Source organism: Narcine bancroftii, chromosome 8 (assembly GCF_036971445.1).
Source record: "Narcine bancroftii isolate sNarBan1 chromosome 8, sNarBan1.hap1, whole genome shotgun sequence".
NCBI lineage: Eukaryota > Metazoa > Chordata > Chondrichthyes > Torpediniformes > Narcinidae > Narcine > Narcine bancroftii.
In genome coordinates this window covers 107,756,054-107,779,571 of record NC_091476.1, presented here as the reverse complement: position 1 = coordinate 107,779,571, position 23,518 = coordinate 107,756,054, and the positions used below count along the sequence as shown (strand labels likewise).

Sequence of the window (23,518 nt, the reverse complement as noted above, 5' to 3'; positions counted from 1 at the left end):
GAGCTAGTGCTCTGTGTGCCCTTTCTATTTCCATTTCTTCCTGCATTTCTGTCATTCCCAGGACCCTCAGGATCCATCCTTTTATAAATTCCTTCATGTCTGTGCCTTCTTCACCCTCCTACAGGCCCACTAATTTTGTTGTTTTGCCTACTATAATTTTCCAACATATCAATTTTCTGAGATAACAACTCTTCCAATTTTTCTCGTCATTTACTTCCATTTCTACAGCCGTTTCCCGCTCTTCCACACTCTCGACTCTTTTCCCTATTTCTGTCATGACCAGTTCTAAACTTTGCATTTTATCTTCTGCTCTTTTCATTTTTCTTTTAATTGCACTAAATTATAATGATAACCATTCTTTTAATGATCTCATTTGTTTTTTCAGAAAAGGCTTTATCTATATTCTGTCCATCATTTTACCTTCTATTTCTCTGTAAAGATCTTGGTTTTCTTCTTCCTCTTCTTGTGTCTGTACCTGTGTTTGTGATTTCTTCTCTTCTTTGTGTCTGTGTCTCTTCTGTTTTTCCTGATGAGATGCTTATATCTGTTTGTCGGGCCTCCTCTTGCTGGGCCTCTTGCTGTTGGTCCTCCCCTCCTGGGCTGCCTGTCTGTCGGGCCTCCTGCCGATGATCCTCTTGTCGGTCACCCCTCCGACTTTCTCCCTTGTCTGTTTCTCGCTCCCTCCCCTGCCACCTTCCTCATCCTCCAGCTGAACGCCCTGGTGCCGGGCGTCCCTCAGCTGGTCGCACTGTGGCAGCCTGTTCTTCTGCTGAGCCCCCCTCCCGTTAGTGTCCTCTTTTTCCTTTGATTGCGCACTTTTGTTTGGCTCCGAGAGCCATTTTTGAAGTCCAGCGGTCAGGAGGTCGCGTCTCCGCAGGGCAGGCACCAACCTCGGGGATCGGGCACTCCTCTCCACCACAGCTCCCTGTTCCTTCGTGCAGGTAAGGCACCCTTCTTTCTTCTCAGGTGACTTTTCTTTTTTTTCGGTTGTTTTTACTTCTCCTTCTTGGGTGCCATCTTCTTTCTCTTCTCTGTAACTATCTTCTATTTCTTATATTTTATTTTTGTTGCTCTTTGTCTTTTCCTAACTTTTTTTCTTTTTTTTCTGGAGAGGGCTGATTTTACCCAACCGGTCACTACTCCATCACGTGACTCCTCAAGGCACACATTCTTGAGGTGAGCCTGTGTTGTTTGTCAGTGAGGAGGAGATGTTGTTCCTGATCCGCACGGACTGTGGTCTTCTGATGAGCAAGTCAAGAATCCAATTGCAGAGGCAGGTGCAAAACCCAGGTTTTGAAGTTTGCTGACCACTACCATATTTTCACTCATATAATGGACACACACAACATGCAGAAAATCATAAATTGTATAAAAATATTTTTGTATAACACATATACCGCACAGGTGTAGTATTCTAAATTCCACCTGACAAAATCAATTTGCAATTTAATGACAAAGCACATACCAGTATCTGCCACAGTTAATCTCCTGCAATTAACACCCAATCAACTTTCCCCCCAGAGGTGTCAATCACCATTATATAGATGATATCCTGCACACATTAACAAGCCTTGGAATGGAATCAATTAAATAGATGGAAGACAGGCTTCAGAGTTAAGTAAGATTTTAATTCTAAGGTAGTCTCAAATCAGAGGCACTGATATGTTAATCACCTCCCTTAGGAAGGGGTCTGGGTAATTAACACTGATAAGATGCAGTGCCCAAGCCAGAATGTTCCATTTACAGGAATACCATGGCATTCAGTACAAAGAGATATTCCCAAAATCAAAAATTTCCCACGCTCGCTATAAGTTGCATCTTTCCCACGCCCACTATTAATTGAGGGCGTTCTTTCATTGCCGTTATTATATTTTCATGCCCACTCTAATAATCCCACACTCGCTACAAATTGCCAGTTAGACTTTCCCACACCCACTATTAATTTTGCACGTTCTTTCAACATGCAAAAATATTCTTGTATAGGGTACACATGTATAAATGCGTGGGGGGGGGGGCGTGGTGGGTAAAATGTGCATATAACATGTACGGTACTGAGAGGATAATGTTGAAAGCTGAGCTATAATCGATGACATTCAGCCTGGTGTACATGTTGCTGTTGCCCAGGTGCTCCGAGGCCAAGTGAAGACCCAGTGAGGTTGTATTAGCTGTGGAGCAATTGTGGCAGTAAGTGAATTACAGCAGGTCCAGGACTTTACTTAGGTACAAGTTAACTCTAGCCATGACCAACTTCTCAAAGCATTTCATTACAGCTCATTTGAATGCTTCTGAGCAACAGTCATCGAAGCAGCTCACTTTTTGGGCACTGGTATGATTGATGCCCTTTTGAAGCAGGGCATCTATTGTGCAATTTTTTGGTATTCACTTTGCTCAATATGAGCAGCATAAAATGCACACAAGATAAGCATACTGGATACTCACTGTTGTCTAGTGTAATAAGGAAGATGCGCTGAAGCATGTGGTTGATATTAAGTTGTTCACATATTTCCTTTTGAGAACGAAATGCACGATTGCTGTCAGTAATTGAATCATTGTCAATACTCTCAATACTACTGACATCAGAATCTTCACTGTCATAACCTTCTTCTGTAGATCCTGGGCAAACTGAAATAAATAGCATACAATACCATCACAAAAATGGAGTTTATTGCCACAGGTATAAAACAATACTTTAAGCTCTTTCTACAGTTAGTTCTCAAGCTGAATTAGCCAATTTCATTAGATGCAAACACTAGATGGAGATTTCCATATTCACTCGAGCACAGGGTCAAAATTAAATACATTCTCAGCCCACATAGCTCACTTTATCTTGTATCCTACAGTTCCAAATCAATAAGTTTTATATTACCAAACATGACCTTGAAATTAAAAACACCACAACTGAATGCAAGATCTCAAATTAAAACATTGACAAATCTTCCCCACTCCTCCCCCAACCCCCAAATATGCTGGTGAACCTGCTGAATTCTTCGAGCAGTTTGCTTTGCTTCTCAAACTTATCCTGTGCTCTGCTAATTATCATGCACACAAGTTTAGCTTCTATCTTTGTACAATGTAAATTAATAGGCAAATTGTGAAGATCTATTTTTACATTCTCAAATTAACACAAAGGCTGAATGTTATAGAAGAGATCATCCCTCAATTTACTTGACTTTTTCTACATGTAATGGAATTTCTTTTTCATAATTATAGACTGTCAAATGGAAAATCTACATTCTTAAAGATTTTACTACAGTAATCAGCAGCCTTTACCAGTGCTTTCTCAAGAGGCAAATGCAACTTTTTAAAAAATCATTACATTATATATTCTCCAACTATTTTGCTGTCAAGCACTGAACAGGAAACAGCCTTTCTAGAAGGACATTTCTCCCCAAATCTGTTGCACCAAGACTAGTAATCTCATCAAATCCACACATACTTAAAATTCACAATCATCAAGCAGTTTCAACTTTAATAAATTATGTACCTTACCAACCAAATGGCCAGAAATGTTAAACAATCAAAACTAGAGGTCCAATCAGTTGAGATGAAATGTCAGGTTCTATGTGAGACAGGTAATGTCACTCATTTATTGTGCTGTAAACCAAAAATTTACTTCAGAATAAATCAGTGCCTATACATTTCAATACCTTGAAACACATGACACTTCATTTGATTAAATGGTGTGCTTCTCAAACAATGAGCATGGATCTGCAAACAAGTAACTGCAAATTTATTTAATTTAAGAAAATAAAAATGAAAATTACTTCATGTTGAGATGATGCAGTGTATCTATGCATGTTTACATTGGGAAAGCAAAAGTTGATCTTTTCTCCTATTGAACTAGCTTTTAAATACAAAGTGAGATCAACTTCAGTCGAAAGTTGCAAGTTGAGAACGCTCCCATCTGACCAGCTCACAAAGTTTGATGAATAAACCCACACGTGTAGAGTAATGAGAGGTCTGATATTGGTACCACTGACTTTGAAAGTAATCAAATTGTTACCAATGCCCAAATGTTCTGGTCTACATTTGACTTTTGCACCACACAGCTGACACATCAAGAAATGGGCAATGCTTCCTGCTACACCACTAATGCCGAGATCCTTATGCCACCAATAAACTGAAAATCAAAGATGTTAGAAAAAACAGATGAACAAAAGGTGACCACGTCAGAGTGTAGTACAGTACTTAAAAGTTCTGGAGAAACTCAACAGGTAAAACAACATCCAGAGGAAGCAAAAGGCAATTGACATTTCAGGCCTGAGCCCTTCAGCACAAATGTCAGAAATCAGGCAGGTGCATTAATAAAATGGGGGGGGGGGGGGGGTGGAGAGAAAGCAGGAGGTACACAAGCTACAGGAAAGAAGTAATAGATGGGCACAGGTGGGAGGGTGAAAGAAAATGCAGCTGGAAAGTGATATGGGAAAGTAAATGCCAAGGATAGCTCTCTAAGATTGGAGAAGCTGGAGAAAGGAGACTGAAGGATGAGGGAAAGAGATGCTAAGGGAGGGAGTTAATGAAATTGGAGAAGTCGATATTGATGCAGTTTGATGGGAGACTTCAAGACAGAATGCAAGATGTTTCTCTGGCAATTGCAGGTAGCCTCAAATTGGAAAAACATGAGGCCATGGACAGACATGTCAGTGTGGCAATGGTGTGTGGAATTAAAATGTTCGGTCACAGGGAGGTACTTGTTATTGCAGTGGACAGAGCAAAGGTGGTCAACAAATCAATCTCCCAATCTGTATCCAGTCTCCCTGATGTACAGGAGATGCATCATGAGCACCAGATGCAATAAATGACCCCTAAAGATCCACAAGTGTTGGTTCACTTGGAAGGACTGTTCTTCTATGTAGATAACTACAAATTTCACAAACCTTGCTATCAATGATCTGCTAAAGTCTGCGTATGCTTACCAGGTGGGATTTCAGGGAGGTGCTGCTTTTGGACAGAAGCAAATTGTTTGGCATCAGCCACAGAACTGAAGAGAGCTGCAAAGGGGTTGCTAGATATATTATTGTTATTCTCCTGGTCAGTCATTTCTTTTCAAAGTCCACTCCATCCAGTTCCAAAGCAGGCTACGAGGAAGACAATGCAAAGTACACAAGAATTAACCATTATTGTTTGGCAACGATGACATAGAAAACTAATTGGGCATGTCACAACTGCTCCTTTGCTGGAGATAGCGGTTTTGTTCAATAGCCCAAAGTTAATCATCCTTACTTGTAATTAAGTAAACAAGATTTCTATAAAATAACCTGCTTTTGGCTAATCTGAACTGCCATGGCTACAGACTGGAAACACATCTTCCCCTGTCTGACCCCCCTTCCCTCTCTTACCTTTCTCTCCCTAGAAAGCTCCATAGCAATAAACTGCTGCCATCTTTCCAAGTTTGTCATCCCCTAATATCCACTGTACAACCTTTCCCACCCTGTCCTCAGTATATTGGCCATCTTCCCTCTGCTCTTTCAGTCTTGATGAAGAGTTCTGGCTCAAAACCATTCTTTTTTATCTCCCACCGATACTGCTTGATCCGCTAAAATTGCTTTATCCTGTCGACAAACTGTAAGGAACAAAAGAAAAAAATCTATGTTCAAGAGATTCCACTTCAGATGCAATGGCCAATCTGATTTTTTAAAAAGCTGGTATGTGATGGGTAGAACCATAAGAGGGGGAATGATGGGAAAATGGAACCAGGTTGGGGAGGAAGGAGGGATGGAAAAGGTGAACAAAGGGTAGAGAGAACCTAGGATGATTGGAGGGAGTGGAAAAAGAACACAGGAGGTATGGGTTGCCCAAAATTGAAAAATTCAAAGTTCATATCATTGGGTTATAAGCTACTCAAACAGAATATCAAGTGTTGTTCTAGCTTGTGCTTGGCCTCAACTTGGCAATGGAGAAGGAGGAGGACACAGTCCAACGTAAAAATAGGAAGGGGGGTTGAAATGTGAAGGTCATCTACTCTCCACATCCAATCCTGATTCAGGGTTTCAGCCCGAAACATCAACACATCCCTTTTGCCTTCACAGATGCTTTTTGACCCTCAGAATTCTTCCAGCAGTTTATTTTTTAACCTCAATTTACTTTAGTTGGCCTGACATGCCCTATTGCTAAACTAGGACATAGGGATACACTGTCATAAAGTGTGCCACTTTAATCCCATGACAGGTTTAAAGAAAAAGCATGCTGCAGCAAACTACTTTTTCAGCGACATTAGAGGGCAGGTCAAATGTATTAATAGGGGGTGATTAGATGATGATTTGTTTAATGTGCTGCTAATAGTGGGCAGTTGGAAATGGCAAGTAGATCTAGTGTGTACTACCACAGTTAAAAACAGCTATTATTACAGATACGTGACCCAAGGCAGAAATGGCCATTTCTGATGGACAGAATAAGCATTTAAAGTCAGGAAACTCAATATTGATTGCAGAAGGAAAGTTGCTCAAACAGAACATGAAATGCTGTTTGGATTAGACTTTCACTGTAACAGATAAAAATAATTACTGAAAACTGGCAGGCAGGGAAGGCAGAGTGAGAGTTGTTTGGCTGTTCATAGGAACAAATTTACATGTGCAGGTCAGATTTTTATATGTATTCCTACTAGTGGGAGCTACTTTGTACATATGGGTGCCCACAAGTCAGTGTAACTAACCTGAGGCAGCCTGAATACAAGTTGTTAATAATTCTCATCACACACTAAATTATGTGGAGTTGACATAATCTGATTTGAAATGTAGCTTATGATATACATTCAATCAATCTTTGCTAGAAAACACAAAGAATAATGCCAGAGGGATAAACACATCAATGGATTGTCAGAGAGAAAAAAAATAATGCCCTTGTTGAATTATTGACTAACCAAGATAACTAGTCTCTAATATTTAGATGACAGAAATAAAATCAGAGTGGTACTAAGATTTTGGAGTTGCAGGAAGACAATTTTGGAATTATGTACTTGAATCACGGGGATGAGGAACACACATGACCTCATAAAACACCCATGAGACCTCAAGTAGATCCAATGCTATCAATGTAGAAAAAAATATGGAGCAGGAACATGATAATTATCAAATAAGTTGTTTTGGTGTGTTTGTTAGACACTCAGAAAAATAACAAATCATGACTAGGACATAACTAAGACTCTATCAGCTCATTTTCAAAATAACAACCAAATCTTTCACGTCCAGCCCAAGGCTTAGGTTTAAAGTTTCATTTGAAAGGCGTGACTTTCCAGTTATTTAGTTCTGAGCCTTTGCTTTTAAATTGTCTGGAGGCTCAAGCCTATCAGATCCTGACTCCACCAAGACCCAAAATGACAGATCAGACGATCAGTGGGCCGCAGAAGATGGAGCAGACTGTAAAACTAGGCCTCACAACAAACATCAACTATCAACCAGAGCCACAACGACAAAAAAAGAACTCTGCAAGTTGTATCCAAAACAAAATTATTCAGTGATCACCGAAGAGCACATGGGGCCAACTGTGCAGCCCAGAGAGAAAGGATAGGAAGCCACACAAACGCAAGGTGCACCGGTATTTAAATCACACACATAAAACTATCCCAGCTCAACACCATGACATGTAAAACGGAGGCCCAGAGATGTGTCAACAAACCCTCTTACCTGAGTAGGAAAGGACTCGGATATATTTTTCCTGATTTTACACAGGGGGGGAGCTTTATGCTATAAAGATGGTAGCAAATTTCCTTCATGTAGACATTCTGCTCAAAATTAATTGCGGAGCCTGGAGCAGCACGAAAACAGCCCGCTCTTCAGCCCCGCTTACCTGCTGTTCCTGATGGCTGCGCCCTGCACTCCGCGCGGGCCAACGAGGACTCACGCTCAGGCGCCTGCGCGCCCGCCTCGCTTGCGTGCACGTGCGCCGAACCCCGCGCCGCCGCTCGCGCACTCGCGTTCGCGACAGCTCGTGCCCCGCAGCATTCCCCGCGCTCGGGCTGGAAAGTCGCGGCTTCAGTTGAGGCGGCGCCCCGAGGTGTTGTGGAGAAAATGTTGACATGACCGCAAAAAGGAAATGGGGCAGATGGCAAAGGGCTTGCGGAAGAGCTGTTTTATCGATATAAAAAACAGGGAATTCCGCAGGGAGGAATGCATGCAATGAACAGTGAACAAATATTGTCAGGTAAATAAGACCAGGAGTCCATTCAGCCCATCGAGTCTTCCCTACTATTTAATCATCAGCTGATCCAAGTCAAGTTTATTGTCATCCAATTGCACAACAACGTTCTCCGGTCCTCAGTGCAAAACACGCAGACGTGCAACCAGACATCTTCTTTTCTTCTTTGGCTTGGCTTCGCGGACGAAGATTTATGGAGGGGGTAAAAAGTCCACGTCAGCTGCAGGCTCGTTGGTGACTGACAAGTCCGATGCGGGACAGGCAGACACGGTTGCAGCGGTTGCAAGGGAAGATTGGTTAGTTGGGGTTGGGTGTTGGGTATTTCCTCCTTTGTCTTTTGTCAGTGAGGTGGGCTCTGCGGTCTTCTTCAAAGGAGGTTGCTGCCCGCCGAACTGTGAGGCACCAAGATGCACGGTTGGAGGCAAGATCAGCCCATTGGCGGTGGTCAATGTGGCAGGCACCAAGAGATTTCTTCAGGCAGTCCTTGCACCTCTGTCTCGGTGGCCAGTGGAGAGCTCGCCATAGAACACGATCTTGGGAAGGCGATGGTTCTCCATTCTGGAGACGTGACCCACCCAGCGCAGATGGGTCTTCAGCAGCGTGGATTCGATGCTTGCGGACTCTGCCAGCTCGAGTACTTCGATGTTGGTGATGAAGTCATTCCAATGAATGTTGAGGATGGAGCAGAGACAGCGCTGATGGAAGCGTTCTAGGAGCCGTAGGTGAAGCCGGTAGAGGACCCATGATTCGGAGCTGAACAGGAGAACCAGACATAACACACATACAAACAATACATATGCAGAATAACTATATGCAAATATACAAATAAATAAATATTGTTTTGTGAATAAAAGAGTTTCTGATGGTTAGTGTGAGCGGTTCCTTTGGTCGTTCCACATTCTCACTGCCCGTGAGAAGAAGGTGTTCCTCAACCTGGTGCTGCTGGCTCTGATACTCCTGCATCTCTTCATTGATTTTGCTCGCCCTCTTCAGACAGCGATCCCGGTAGATCACGTCAAATGTGGGGGGGGGGGAGGGAGACTCCAGTGATCCTCTCTGCCACCCTATGGTCCTGTAGATTGACCTCCAATCCTTACCACACTGTGATGCAGCTGGTCAGGATGCTCTCAATAGAGCTCCTGTACAAGGATGACATGCTAGTCATCTTGCTCGCTTCAATCCTCTCAGGAAGTTGCGCCTTCCTGACAAGTGAAGAGATGTTATGGGTCCAGATGAAGTCACTAGTTAAGTGAACTCCATGGAACATGGTGCTCTCCACTCTCTTCATTACAGAATTGTTGCTGTGTAGTGGCAGGTAGTTGTTCCTAGTCCTGAAGTTCACAGTCATCTCCTTTGTCTTGTTCATATTGAGACTCAGGCTGTTACTCTAGCATCATACCATGAGATTTTCCACCTCTGTCGTGTGACTCATTGTTGTTCCTGATGAGGCCAACTACTGTTTTTGGAGCTGGACCTGGGGATGCAGTCATGGGTCAGCAACAGGAACAGGCTGAGGACACAGCCCTGAAGTACACCAGCGCTCAGTGTGATGATGCTCGACATTCTGCTACTGAGCCAGACAGGCTGTGGTCTTTCCATTAGGGAGTCCAGAATCCAATTACAGAGAGGGTGTTCAGTCCAACTGCGAACAGTTTCTCCACCAGCCTCTGGGAAATTATCAAATTAAATACTGAGCTGAAGTCATTGAACAGCAGTCTGGCATATGCGGCTTCATTCTCCAGGTGAACCAGGACGGTGTGAAGGGACAAGGCTATAGTATCGTTTGTGGAACGATTTCTTCTATAGATGAATTAAAATGGGTCCTGCGTCTCTGGGAGGTGTGACTTGAGGAATTGCATCACCAGACGCTCGAAGCATTTCATTATGGTGGAGGTCATTGCCACATACAGTAGCCATTGAGGCTTGTTATTGTTGCCCTCTTGGGTACTGGGATGAAGGTGGTTGTTTTGAATCCTGCGGGAACGATGGACTGATGCAGTGAGATGTTGAAGATGTCCGTGAAAATCTCCATCAATTGGTCTGCGCAGTCCTTCAGTTCCTCAACCAGGTATGTTGTCTGGTCCCGCTGCCTTGTATGGGTTCACCTTGGATAGGGTTATCCTCACCTCAATCTCAGCTATTCAGGATGCTTGTTCATCAGTGGGACACAACACTTTCTTAGGTGTCATCCTGTTCTTTTCATCCAACCGTGCATTGAAGGTGTTCAGTCTGTCTGGAAGGGAGGTGTCATTGTCCTTAACTCACAAGGTTGACTTGTGAATAGTTATAGTCTTGATCCCTTGCCACATGTGCCTCATGTCTCCAGTGACATACAGCTGTCTTGTGGACTTTCTGTGCATACCCCCACATTGCCTTCGGGATTGCATGGGAGAGTTTAGCCCTGGCTGATCTTAGTGCCAGATTGCCTGTCCTGAAGGCAGCATTACAAGCTCTGAGAAGGGCCTGGACCACAGCATCCAACCATATTTCCGGATACCCATGGTTGTGAAGCATTTGATCTCAGTGACATCCTCAATGCACTTGCTGATGTAGCCAGTCACTGAACTCGTCTACTCCTCGATGTTTACATTACCATTGTAGGTGGCCGCCTCCCTGAAACAATCCATGGTCTCAAAGCAGTCTTGCAGCGTTGCTGTTGCCCATCACCCCTCCCCACCTGTCCACTTCCAATGATCTCCCTGCGAATTGACCTAGTTTGCTTTGCCAGTGGTCTGTACGCCAGGGTTAGCAGGACAGATATGTGATCTGAGTAGCTAAGGTGGGGGCCATTTTCCCACTCAGCCCCACTGCCCGGCCTTCTCCCCATAATCTTTGATGCCCTGGCTAATTAAGAACCTGTCAATGTCTGCCTTAAATACACCCAATGACCTGGCTTTCACAACTGCCTGTGGCAACAAATTCGCCACCCTCTAACTATAGAAATTCCTCTGCATCTCTGTTCTAAGCCGAGACCCTTCAATCGTGAAGTTGTATCCTCTTGTCCTAGACTCTCCCACCATGAGAAATAACTTTTCCACATACTCCACCCATACCTTTCAACATTCAAAATGTTTGAGAATTACCCCCCCCCCCCCCCCCCCCCCCCCACAACCATTCACCTAAATTTCACTGAGGACAAGCCAAGAGCTATCAAATGCTTCTCATATGAAAATCTTTTTATTCCCGGAATTATCCTTGTGAATCTGTACAATGTACAGATGCACCTAAATTCTTACTGCGGCCAAATAGGTAGGTAAGATGTGCCAGCTTTAATAGAACAGTACACGTTAAATTACCCGAATATGCCGAGACAGAAAAAGAGATAATAAATAGAAAATGATCAATAAATATTCACATCATAATAATGCAAACAGATCTGTTGGTTGTCCTGGAACACTTTAAAGGTAGAATTGGAAGTTCAAGGACCTGATAGCAGTTGGGTAAGCAGTGAGAAGAGGTGATGACCAGGGAAATGGGGGTCCTTTAGATGTTGGCTGCCTTGAGGCAGCATCTGAAGGTTTGCCACTTTATGCAACCTTCTGCATTCCTAGGCAAATGAGTTACCAAACAAGACAATGATGCAACCATCCAACTTACTTTCTACAGGTCATATGTCATGTTTATTCAATGACATGCCAAATCTCCTAAACTTCTTGTAAAGTTGGTGTTGTTGTGCCTTCTTCATAGATGCAGCAATGTGCTGGCTCCAGGAGAGGTCATCTAATATGTGGACACCCAGAAACTTGAAGGAACTGAACCTCTCAACCACTTTCCTGTCACTAGAGACAGGTACATGGTCTCGAGGCCTCCCATTCCTAAAGTCAACAATAGGTTCCTTAGTCATGCTCCAATTGAGAGCAAAGATTGTTCTTCTAGCAGCACACAACCAGAATATCAATCTCCATCTTATGTTTTGTTTTAGACATACTGCATGGTAAATAGGGCCTTCCGGCCCATGAGCCTGTGCCACCCAATTAACCGACAACCCCTGTACGTCTTGAAGGGTTGGAGGAAACCAGAGCATCCAAAGGAAGCCCACACCGTCACAGGGAGAATGTACAATCTCCTTACAGACAGCAGTGGATTTGAAACCAGGCTGCTGGTACTGTAACAGCATGGTGTTAACTGTTCTGACTCATCATTTCCTGTTATTCAGCCAACAACAGTGGTGTTATCAGAAAATTTAAAAATTATGTTGGAGCCAAATTTGGAAATTGTTCAAAATAACCAATAATTATAAGCATTTTAAAATATTCTATTTGTATAAAGGATATATTTGGTGTTTCTGCTGTTCATAAATCAGAATCAGAATTTATTGTCATGAACAAGTCATGAAATTTGGTGTTTTGTGGCAGTATCGTAGTGTAAACATTCATATTATAACCATCTTACAACATTATAAATTTTTTTAAAGTGTACGAAAAGTAAGGCAGTGTCTTTGGTTCATTGATCATTCAGGAATCTGATGGTAGTGGGGAAAGACCTGTCCTTGTGCCACTGAGTGCTGGTCTTTAGACTCCTGTACCTTTTTCCCAATGGTAGTAAAAGTGAAGATGGCATGGCCAGGGTGGTGGGGGTCTTTGAAGATAGAGGCTACTTTTTAAAGACACTGCCTTATATAAGTGTCCTCAATGGAGTGAAGTCTGATGTAAATCACAAAAATGTGTACACCTCGTGGTTGAAATAAAAACACAAAATGCTGGAGAAGCTCAGCAGGTCAAACAGGGTCCTTTATGTAGCAAAGGTAAAAATTCATAACTGACATTTCAGGCTTAAGCCCTACATCAAGGTATGAGAGAATGCCGGCAGGCATTTGAACAAAAAGGGGGGGGGGGGGGGGTTGTGGCAAAGGCAGGTGATGATAGGTGGAGAGGAGGGAGGGGACAGCAGCAATGATGGGGAGGAGGATGGATAAGGTGGAAGAAAGGGGAGATCTGGAAAGGGGGAGGGAAAAGAAAAGGCGAGCAAGTTTAGCAGAAAACAGAGAGGTCAATGTTAAGGCCATGTGGCTGGAAAGTGCCCAGACAGAAAATAAGGTGTTGTTTCTCCAATCTGCCAGTAGTTAAGGTGGGATACACATAAGGCTTTCTTCCACAAACATGGCTTCCCATCCACCACTATCAATTCAGCCCTCACCCGCATCTCCTCCATTTCCCGCTTCTCCGCCCTGGCCCCCTCTGCCCCAGACACAACAAACATAGAATTCCCCTCAACCTCGCTTACCACCCTACCAGCCTCTGCATCCAACACATTATCCACTGGAATTTCCGGCACCTACTACAAGATCCCACCACTAGACACATCTTTTCTTCTCCTCCCCTCTCGGCCTTCTGTAGAGACCGCTCCCTCTGTGATTCCCTTGTGATCTCATCCCTTCCTATGTATTGACCCCCCCCCCCACCCCAACCCCTCCCAGCACCTTCCACTGTGGCCACAAGAGGTGCAACACTTGCTTCCACACCTCTTCGCTCACCACAGTCTGGGGCCCCTAAACAGGCCTTTCAAGTTGCTTCATTTCAACATCCACTGGACTTATTTACTGCATCCGATGCTCCCTTTGTGGCCTTTTCTACATTGAAAAAACCGGTTGCAGACAGGGATATCATTTCCTCTCTGTCGGCAACAGCAAACTCCCAGTAGCCAAACATTTCAATTCTGAGTCACATCCCACACTCATGTCTGTCCATGGCCTTATGTACTATCCCATCTTGACCACCTGCAGATTGGAGGAACCACACCTTATTTTCTCTCTGGGCACTCATCAGCCAAATGGCCTTAACATTGACCTCTCTACTTTCTGCTAAACTTGCTCACCTTTTCTTTACCCTCCCCCTTTCCAATCTTTCCAGCTCTTCCAGCCATCCCTCCTCCCCACATTGCTCCTGTCCTTTCCCTCCTCTCTCTGCTTACCATGCCTTTGCCATCCTCCCCCCCACCCCCACTCCACCTTTTAATTCGGACACCTGTCAGCATTCTCTCATACCTTGATGAAGGGCTCAAGCCTGAAATGTCGATTATATATTTTTACCTTTGCTACATAAAGGACACCGTTTGACCTACTGAGGTTCTCCAGCAGTTTGTGTTTTTATGGAGTGAATTCTGGTGCCTGTGATGTCACAGGCCGAGTTATCAACCCTCTGGAGTTTTTTTATTGTCCTGAGATTTGATAATATCTAATATTTCTATTCTATGCAATATCTGTAAATCAATACTTATTCCAGTATCCAAAAGTAGAAGGGAATTAGAATGGACATTTTACATAAAAATCTAGTTAGATACCTTTGCTATGTGGTGTCAGTTGTTAAATCATATATCTTAACCCAGATCAATAGAGATGCAGGTTTGGCCTAATGGGGATTTCAGCAAACTCATATCCAATCTTAAGAAGTTTCTGAAATAAATAGACACTGTATGAATGAGTCAGTATTTATCATATTTCAATAAAAGAGTTCAGTTTAAACTAATTTTTGAAATTTTGAACATTTTATTGACATTATACATTTTTGTAATAATAGTACTTCTCAAGGTCATAATTCTTTTATGATTTTTGAATGGACCACATTGTCATTTTTGTGAGGCTTGGTTGTTGTGCAACGTCTTATAATCTTAATCCAGCTTGTTAGATTTACATGGGAATGTTTTGTCATAGTTATTTTGTTTAAAGGCATAATGCTGAGGTGAAAAATATAATATGCCAGTTGTGTACTGTCCTTGCAAAGAACCAAGGCAGTGAAATGTTTAAAACTCTCTAAAGATAAAAGCTACAACTGAGCATTGCCCTCTCCCTCAACTTGATACTAGTTTGTCAAATAGTGGGTAGCACAGTGTTGCAACATGTAACATAATTAATTCATATTGTTGAAGTACAAAATATTTGCAAATGGAGTATATGACAGTAAATTGTGTTGGTGTACAATTAAATTGGTCCAAGGAACACATTTCTCTATTTAAATATTCCTCAAGTGACTTATCAGAAAAACTGATATACTGGGTGAAACTTATTAACAAAAGTAAAATGACAGGGCACTATACACCTGCCCACCCTGAATAGTCAAAGAATATCTATCCAGAAACCTAAAAATAGCACTTATCCTTCTCAACATTGAAGTGCACAAACATTAATAAACATTGATAATTTTTCCAATCCATTTGGATAATGCCTGCTTTAAAAATTGTTTAAAATTTGAACTATGACAAAAGAAGCATTTAAAATTTAGATGAGCAGTGCTTTTCATCACTTAAAAAGCATTATCCAGTACTGTGCACATCTAAGTATTCCCAAGGATTAATAAAGTGCAATGCATTCCTTTATATATGATCAGGAAATGACGACGAGACAGTTGCTTTGTTGCTTTGAATACATTATTGAATCACATAAATTCACCAAAACAACTCCGAATCCTCCAATATGGACCCCATTATCTGAATGAAGGAAAAAATAAATTAATTTTGTAAGCAATTTGACAAGGTATATTTGAAGTGCAGAACAATTTATCTTCAACTTTTTTTAACCATACTTTTTAAACGTTTCTTTTATAACAAAGTTCAAAGTCTAAATTTTTGTCAGAGTCCATATATGACATCACATACAACCCTGAGATTCTTATTCTGCAGCCCAGGCGGAATTTCAAATTAACAAAGCAGATGAAGGCTACCAACCTGGTTCAACTAAGTGTTAGCATTTCTCTTGGTCCTCCTGCCATCATTATTTAATTTCTTTCTCATTTATATCTTGACCTTGCTTCTGAAAAACATGTATGCCATTCACCCTTCCTTAGTAAACTTCCCATTCTAAGCTACTACTTCATTCAGGAGTTTCTCCTAAATTCCCTTTCAAATATATTAACAATGATCTTGTATTCATCATGCCTTATTTAATCTCATCTGTCAGTGGAAGCATTTTCAATGTCCTACTTATTACTAGCTTTTATAATTTTGGGGATCTCTATTAAGACATTATGTGTCTTTAATTAGATCATGAATGCCACCATTCAGATGGCACATGCAAAGAATAAGATACCTAGGTATACAAATAAATAAAAATCTCGGCCATCTATATAAACTCAATTATTATCCACTAATGCAAAAAATTACAGGACGATTTAGAGCATTGGAAAGACTTACCACTAACACTAATAGGAAGGATAAACTGTATTAAAATGAACATTTTCCCAAGGATACAATACCTATTTCAGGCATTGCCAATACACTTGACGGAGAAATTCTTCAAGGAGTTAAAGAAAATAATAAGGAAATTTTTATGGAAAGGGGGGAAACCAAGGATAGCACTAGATAAATTAACAGAATGGTATAAACAAGGAGGCTTACAACTGCCAAACTTTAAAAAGTATTATAGAGCCGCACAATTAAGATACCTATCAGATTTTTACCAAACAAGGGAAAAGCCAGATTGGACTAGATTAGAACTAGATAAAATAGGGGAAAAGATACCTGAACACATATTATATAAATGGGATGAAAAATTGGTACAACGTAGGAGTTCTCCAGTATTACATCATCTGCTCAATATTTGGAAGAAGATTCATGTAGAAAGGAATAAAACAAATTACCAATTACCAAAACTAATATTGACGCAAAATCAGTTACTCCCTTTTACAATAGATAACCTTTCCTTTAGAGAATGGGAGAAAAAAGGGATCAAAAGAATAGAAAATTGTTTTTCAGGAAATAGATTATTATCCTTTGAACAAATGAAAGATACATACAATATAACTCAAGATACAGTGCTGGCATATTACCAATTGAGATCCTACTTGAAGGACAAATTAGGAAACAGTCTGAGGTTACCAGAGGGAAGTAACTTTGAATATGTGATTACAGATACAATGATAATCAAAAGATTTATAACAAATATGTATATTAATCTGCAAGAAAAGGAGAATGAGGAAACAAATGGTAAAACTAAACAAAAATGGGAACAAGATTTAAATATAAAGATAAAAAAGGAAACATGGGAGAAGTTATGTTCTGGAACGATGAGAAATACAATAAATACGAGGTTACGTATGATACAATATAACTGGATACACAGGCTATACATTACACCTCAAAAGTTAAATAAATGGGACCCAACAGTATCTGACAGATGTTTTCGATGTAAAAAAGAAATGGGAACAACAATTCATGCAATCTGGACATGTGAGAAAGTAGAAAAATTTTGGGAAGATCTAAACCAGATATTAAATAAAATTACAGAAAACAATATACCAAAAAATCCAGAGATCTTCCTCCTAAGTAACATAAAAAACAAAGAATTTGGAATTGATTTGGATGGTGCACAAAAAAGATTTGTTAAGATAGCTCTCGCCGTAGCAAAAAAATGTATTATGTCAACCTGGAAATTGGAAGATAATTTGAAAATACAACAATGGTATATAGAAATGAATAAATGTATTCCATTAGAAAAAAAACATATAGTTTAAGAAATAATATTGAAATATTTGAACAAATATGGGAGCCTTACATGAAACACAATAGAGAAAACCTACCGTGGAAATTCACTACCTAAATTAACGAAAGGAGAAGGAAATGAAAAGAATTGACTCAATGGAATTTCTTGTTTATTTTTATTGAATGACAACATTGTTTGACTGGTTTAATGTATCTTAGATTTTGTACTTTAAATGGATGGGGGGGGGGAGGTAGGGAGGGTGGGATGGGAGGAGGGGGGGAGAAAATGACACTGTATATATTTGAAAAGGAAAATGTATGTATCATGGTCAATGTGGTTTATGGTGTGAAAAATAAAAAAATTTTTAAAAAAGTTTCAAACATGATCTTACTGAATAATGGAGCAGTTTCAGTAGGCTACAAAGACAACACTATTTCTATTTCTTGTGTTTATATGCATTGGACTATCTACAATTCTAACATTCTGCCATAAGAAAATGAAACCTACTTCAGTCCTTGCTTCATGTAGACTTTCTTTACCACATACAAGTTTTTGAAACCCAAAAGTAATAACACTTACCGATTTAAGTGTTTCTCTTCAATCTTCCAGACATCCTGAGCTGCGTGTTTTAGGAATACAAGAACAGAGATAAGTCTTTGCTGCATTAAGGTCTGGATTCCCAGAGAAAGCACCTTCTCCCTCATTGCCCAAGTAAATTTAACATGTTAAATATCTCAAGGTCTCCTCTACATCTGAGAGATCACTTGGTTGAGCACCTCAGCTCTGCCCGCCACAATAGCGTGAATCTCCCAGTGACCACACGTTTCAATTCCCCATCCCATTCCCTTGTTGATAGATCTATACATGGTCTCACGCACTGCCAGACTGAGACAGCCCGCAAAATGGAGGTACAACACCCCATCTTTTGACTGGCACCTTCCAACTGGATGGTATTAACATAGAATTCTCTGGCATTCATTAATGACTCCACCCCTCACTTCTTCCCCCATTGCCTTCCCCCAACTTTGTCTCTCTCCCTTGTCTCCTTTCACCAATCCAATTTGTTGGATTCCTTCCCCCATCCAGCATTGTCTGAATTCTGACACTTTCTGAGATTTCCTGGTTCTGGCTCATTCTGCTAAATCCTTGAAGAAGAGCTCAGGCCCAAAATGTCAGCAATACATCTTTTTTGGATGCTAAAAGACTGGCTGCAGAATTTTGGTGTGTTTTAACTACAATCATAGCATCTGCTGACTTTTGCGTTTCACTCATGTTAAATATCTCGATCTATGCATCGGCCATTTGCTTATCATTTAACTCGACAATGAGATAGACAACAGACTCGCCAAGGCAAATAGCGCCTTTGGAAGACTACACAAAAGAGTCTGGAAAAACAACCAACTGAAAAACCTCACAAAGATAAGCGTATACAGAGCCGTTGTCATACCCACACTCCTGTTCGGCTCCGAATCATGGGTCCTCTACCGGCACCACCTACGGCTCCTAGAACGCTTCCACCAGCGTTGTCTCCGCTCCATCCTCAACATCCATTGGAGCGCTTACATCCCTAACGTCGAAGTACTCGAGATGGCAGAGGTCGACAGCATCGAGTCCACACTGCTGAAGATCCAGCTGCGCTGGATGGGTCACGTCTCCAGAATGGAGGACCATCGCCTTCCCAAGATCGTGTTATATGGCGAGCTCTCCACTGGCCACCGTGACAGAGGTGCACCAAAGAAAAGGTACAAGCATTGCCTAAAGAAATCTCTTGGTGCCTGCCACATTGACCACCGCCAGTGGGCTGATAACGCCTCAAACCGTGCATCTTGGCGCCTCACAGTTTGGCGGGCAGCAACCTCCTTTGAAGAAGACCGCAGAGCCCACCTCACTGACAAAAGGCAAAGGAGGAAAAACCCAACACCCAACCCCAACCAACCAATTTTCCCCTGCAACCGCTGCAATCGTGTCTGCCTGTCCCGCATCGGACTTGTCAGCCACAAACGAGCCTGCAGCTGTCGTGGACTTTTTACCCCCTCCATAAATCTTCGTCTGCGAAGCCAAGCCAAAGAACTCTGAGTAGAATTGTGGTAAATCTGCACTACATCCCTCTTGGGCCTTCCCCATGATTCCTTGATAAAATTAAGCACCTATTTCTTCACCCCTTACCGAGAATAATTGTCCCTTCTTCAGTGGATTAGAATTAAATAAAGTTACTTCCCTCCCTTTCTTGTGGACATAAAACATCTTATAGTACTATTATGAGAACAATCAAGAATGTTCTGCCTTGATGTTTTGATCAAAATTATCAACTGAAACAGATTATCTGCTGCAGAGTCATACTCAAGTTACCTTCTCAACAGGATCAGCACTCTTGTTGTTTTGGCTTTTCTTCTTGATGCTAAAATTGGAGGAATTATGAAGAGTTTTCACAATTTCATTGTCCTCACTCTCTGGTTTTCTGCCAATTGGGATGTTGTTGTCCTTGCAGTGCCAATATTCCTTTTTATTCATGACAAGAAGAGTCACTTTGTTTTCATTTTCCTTTATTCTCTGAAGAACATCCTCATAACAAGCTGTCTCAATGTTCTTTCCATTAACCTCAATCACTATGTCATCATTCCTGATTCCTGCTTTGTGTCCAATTTCTTCAGGTATAACCTAAAAGGATTTTTATTGTTAAAAATCAGCACAGCAACAACCTGTCTTTAATATAACCCCCCCCCCCAACCTTTTCACTGCCAATCCTCCTAGGAAACGGGAAAATTTTCAGGGCAAGCTGACCCCGGGAGCCTTTCACACTGCACCATTATTTGCAGGTAATTCTGCAACCAGGGATTTAAGGGGGGGTGGTGGGGGAGTCCCACCTCCAGCAATGACAAAGTGCGAGCAGGTTGTGCTTTCACACCGCCAGAAGGCGATTGGTGAGTTAACTCGGCCGTGCTCGGACAATCGCTGCCTCCATGTATCAGCGCCCAGTTGAAATCTACTCACCCTGCCCGATTATTTCTGTTCATACCGCGCGATTCATGTGATTTGACCCGCGATATTGGCAGGTTAATTCAGATGTAATCAGCAGTGCAAACTGCCACTGGAATATCAAAAAAAATTTAAATTAAAAAAGCACAGATGATGGAAATTATGGTGGTATAAGGAAGGAACTGGCTCAAGTCGATTGGAAAAGTAAAATAGTCAGACGAACAAATTATAAAAGGCATGCAGGATAGATATATTCCAAGGAAAAGGAAATTAAGCAAAGGAAAGATGATGCCAATGTGGCTAATGAAAAAAAGTGAAGGCTGAGATAAAAGCAAAGGGGAGGGCATACAAGAAAGCTAAAATTAGTGGGAAATCAGAAGGCTAAGGATTCCTTCAAAAACTTACAGAAATAAAGAAAGTCATAAGGAAATAAAAGATGAGTTATGAAAGGAGATTGGCAAACAATATAAAAAAATACAGAGTTTTTAAAAAATATATAAAGAATAAAAGAAAGTGTTGACATAGGACCAATAGAAAACGATGCTGGGGAAATTATTATGGGTTATAAAATTAAATCAATATTTTAAGTCACTATTCACTGTGGAAGACATTAATAACATCCCTGACAGACAGAGGCTTCTGGGAGTAGAGTTAGATACAGTTAAGATTACTAGAGAAACTGTGCTAAGTAAATTGAATGGATTAAAGATAGATAAATCTCCTGGACCGGACGAGGTACACCCATGGGTTTTGAAAGAGGTGGCTTTGGAGATTGTATATCCATTGGTGACAATCTTCCAGAAATCAATAATCTCTGGCATGGTTCCAAGGGATTGGAAGGTTGCAAATGTGGTTCTGCTGTACAAGGTGGGAAACAGAGAAAAGGAAACTATAGACTTTCAAGTCTGATGTTGGTGGTTGGGAAGATATTAGAGTCAATCTTCAAGGATGAAATTGTGAAATACCTGGAAATGCATGACAGGATTGGTCCTAGTCAGCATGGTTTTTTAAAGGGTAGATTCTGCCTGACCAACCTATTAGAGTTTTTTTGAAGAAATCTCAGGTCGGATCGACAAAGGGAAGGCTGTGGATGTTATATAGTTGGATTTTCAAAAGGCTTTCGATAAGGTGCCGCATGTTAGGCTGCTAAATAAGATGAGGGCCAATGGAATTACAGGGATGATATTAGACTGGATAGGCAGAAAGCAAAGGGTTGAAATTAAGGGATCCCATTCAGGATGGCTGCCTATGACAAGTGGTGTTCCGCAGGGGTCAGTGTTGGGGCCGCTGCTGTTTACAATTTATATAAACGATTTGGATTGTGGAATGAATGGTTTTGTGGCCAAATTTGTGGATGACACCAAGATAGGTGGGGGAGTAGGAAGTGTTGAAGAAACCGTAAAATTGCAGAGGGATATAGACAGATTGGGAGGCGGGGCAAAAATATGGCAGATGAAGTACAATGTTGAGAAGTTCTACATTTTGGCAATGGAAATAAACTATTTGGATGGGGAGAAAGTTCAATCCTTGGAGGTGCAGAGACCTGGGCGTCCTTGTGCAGAGCAATCTAAAAGTTCATGCCCAGGTGGAATTGGTAGTGAAGAAGGTGAATGCAATGCTAGCATTCATTTCAAGAGGTATAGTGTATAAGAGTAGAGAGGTATTAATGAGGCTCTATGGGGCACTGGTGAGACCCCATTTGGAGTTCTGTGTACAGTTTTGGGCCCCCTATCTTTGAAAGGATGTGATGTTGTTGGAGAGGGTGCAGAGGAGATTTACTTGGATGATTCCTGGAATGCAGGGGCTAGCATATGAGGAGAATTTGGCAGCTCTTGGGTTGTATTCGTTGGAGTATAGGAGAAATGGTGGGGGGGGGGGGAAATCACAGAGTCATTTCGAATATTGAAAGGTTTTTGACAGAGTCAATGTGGATGTTCCCCTTGATGGGTGAATCGAGGACAAGGGGTCATAGTCTTAAAATTAGAAGTTATCCAATTAAAACAGAGAGAAGGAAGAACTTCTTTAGTCACAAAAAGAAATTTTCGGACAGGTAACCAAACTTTTGGTCAGATGTAGCTTCTACGCAGCATCTATGAAGTCTCAGAGAAAATTAATAGTATTTAGGAAGAGAATTCCAGAGTTGTCACAATCTAAATGTTGGTGGAATTGTAGCCAATAAAAATAGAAAACATTATGGTATTAAGGACTTCCATCCTGCCCTGAAATTTATCAATAGAAATGCAAAAATGCCAGAAGAACTCAGCAGGTCTTTCAGTGTCCAGGGGAGGTAAAGTTCCAGCAGTTTTAAGTTTTTATTACAATCACAGCATCTGCAGCCCTTCGTGTTTCACTTATATTTATCTGGACTGTTTCTGATTCCTCTTTCCTTTGCCTTGACCTCTCAGTCTCCATCTCAGGGGACAAACTATCCACTGATATCTTCTTTTCTTTTCTTTGGCTTGGCTTCGCGGACGAAGATTTACGGAGGGGTAATGTCCACGTCAGCTGCAGGCTCGTTTGTGGCTGACAAGTCCAATGCGGGACAGGCAGACACGGTTGCAGCGGTTGCAAGGGAAAATTGGTTGGCTGGGGTTGGGTGTTGGGTTTTTCCTCCTTTGTCTTTTGTCAGTGAGGTGGGCTCTGCGGTCTTCTTCAAAGGAGGTTGCTGCCCGCCGAACTGTGAGGTGCCAAGATGCACGGTTTGAGGCGTTATCAGCCCACTGGCGGTGGTCAATGTGGCAGGCACCAAGAGATTTCTTTAGGCAGTCCTTGTACCTTTTCTTTGGTGCACCTCTGTCTCGGTGGCCAGTGGAGAGTTCGCCATATAACACGATCTACTATAAACCTACCAACTCATAGATTATTTTGTCTTCCGATGCTGTCCCTTGGAAGGAAGCCTTTCCTTTCTCACAGTTGCTCTGTGTCTGCTATATCTGTTCTCAGGATGAAACCTTCAATTTCAGGACATCCAAAATAAACTCTTTCTTCAATAAATGT

At 41.6% G+C, this 23,518-nt stretch overlaps 2 protein-coding genes across 7 annotated transcripts in view; both read right to left on the bottom strand.

Annotated features, from left to right (window-relative positions):
- The window catches only part of ube4a (ubiquitination factor E4A (UFD2 homolog, yeast)), a 76,951-nt gene extending 69,072 nt beyond the window's left edge, over window positions 1-7,879 (bottom strand). Inside the window, exons 1-3 of one of the 3 annotated variants that reach the window (XM_069894769.1) lie at window positions 7,786-7,879; window positions 4,917-5,078; window positions 2,440-2,622 (exon numbers count right to left, since the gene is read on the bottom strand). In XM_069894769.1, the coding sequence (XP_069750870.1) occupies window positions 2,440-2,622; window positions 4,917-5,040 (307 nt within the window). In that variant the 5' untranslated portion in view covers window positions 5,041-5,078; window positions 7,786-7,879. Of the gene's footprint in view, window positions 1-2,439; window positions 2,623-4,916; window positions 5,079-7,622 lie in introns of all 3 variants that reach the window. The other 2 variants (XM_069894768.1, XM_069894770.1) reach the window with 2 other exon arrangements.
- A 6,773-nt stretch (window positions 7,880-14,652) lies between these two features.
- The window catches only part of nherf4b (NHERF family PDZ scaffold protein 4b), a 54,499-nt gene continuing 45,633 nt past the window's right edge, over window positions 14,653-23,518 (bottom strand). For 2 of the 4 annotated variants that reach the window (XM_069894765.1, XM_069894763.1), the window contains 3 exons: window positions 19,895-20,203; window positions 18,125-18,164; window positions 14,653-15,555 (listed from right to left, as the gene is read on the bottom strand). In XM_069894765.1, the coding sequence (XP_069750866.1) occupies window positions 18,129-18,164; window positions 19,895-20,203 (345 nt within the window). In that variant the 3' untranslated portion in view covers window positions 14,653-15,555; window positions 18,125-18,128. Of the gene's footprint in view, window positions 15,556-15,655; window positions 15,878-18,124; window positions 18,165-19,894; window positions 20,204-23,518 lie in introns of those variants that run through there. The other 2 variants (XM_069894764.1, XM_069894766.1) reach the window with 2 other exon arrangements.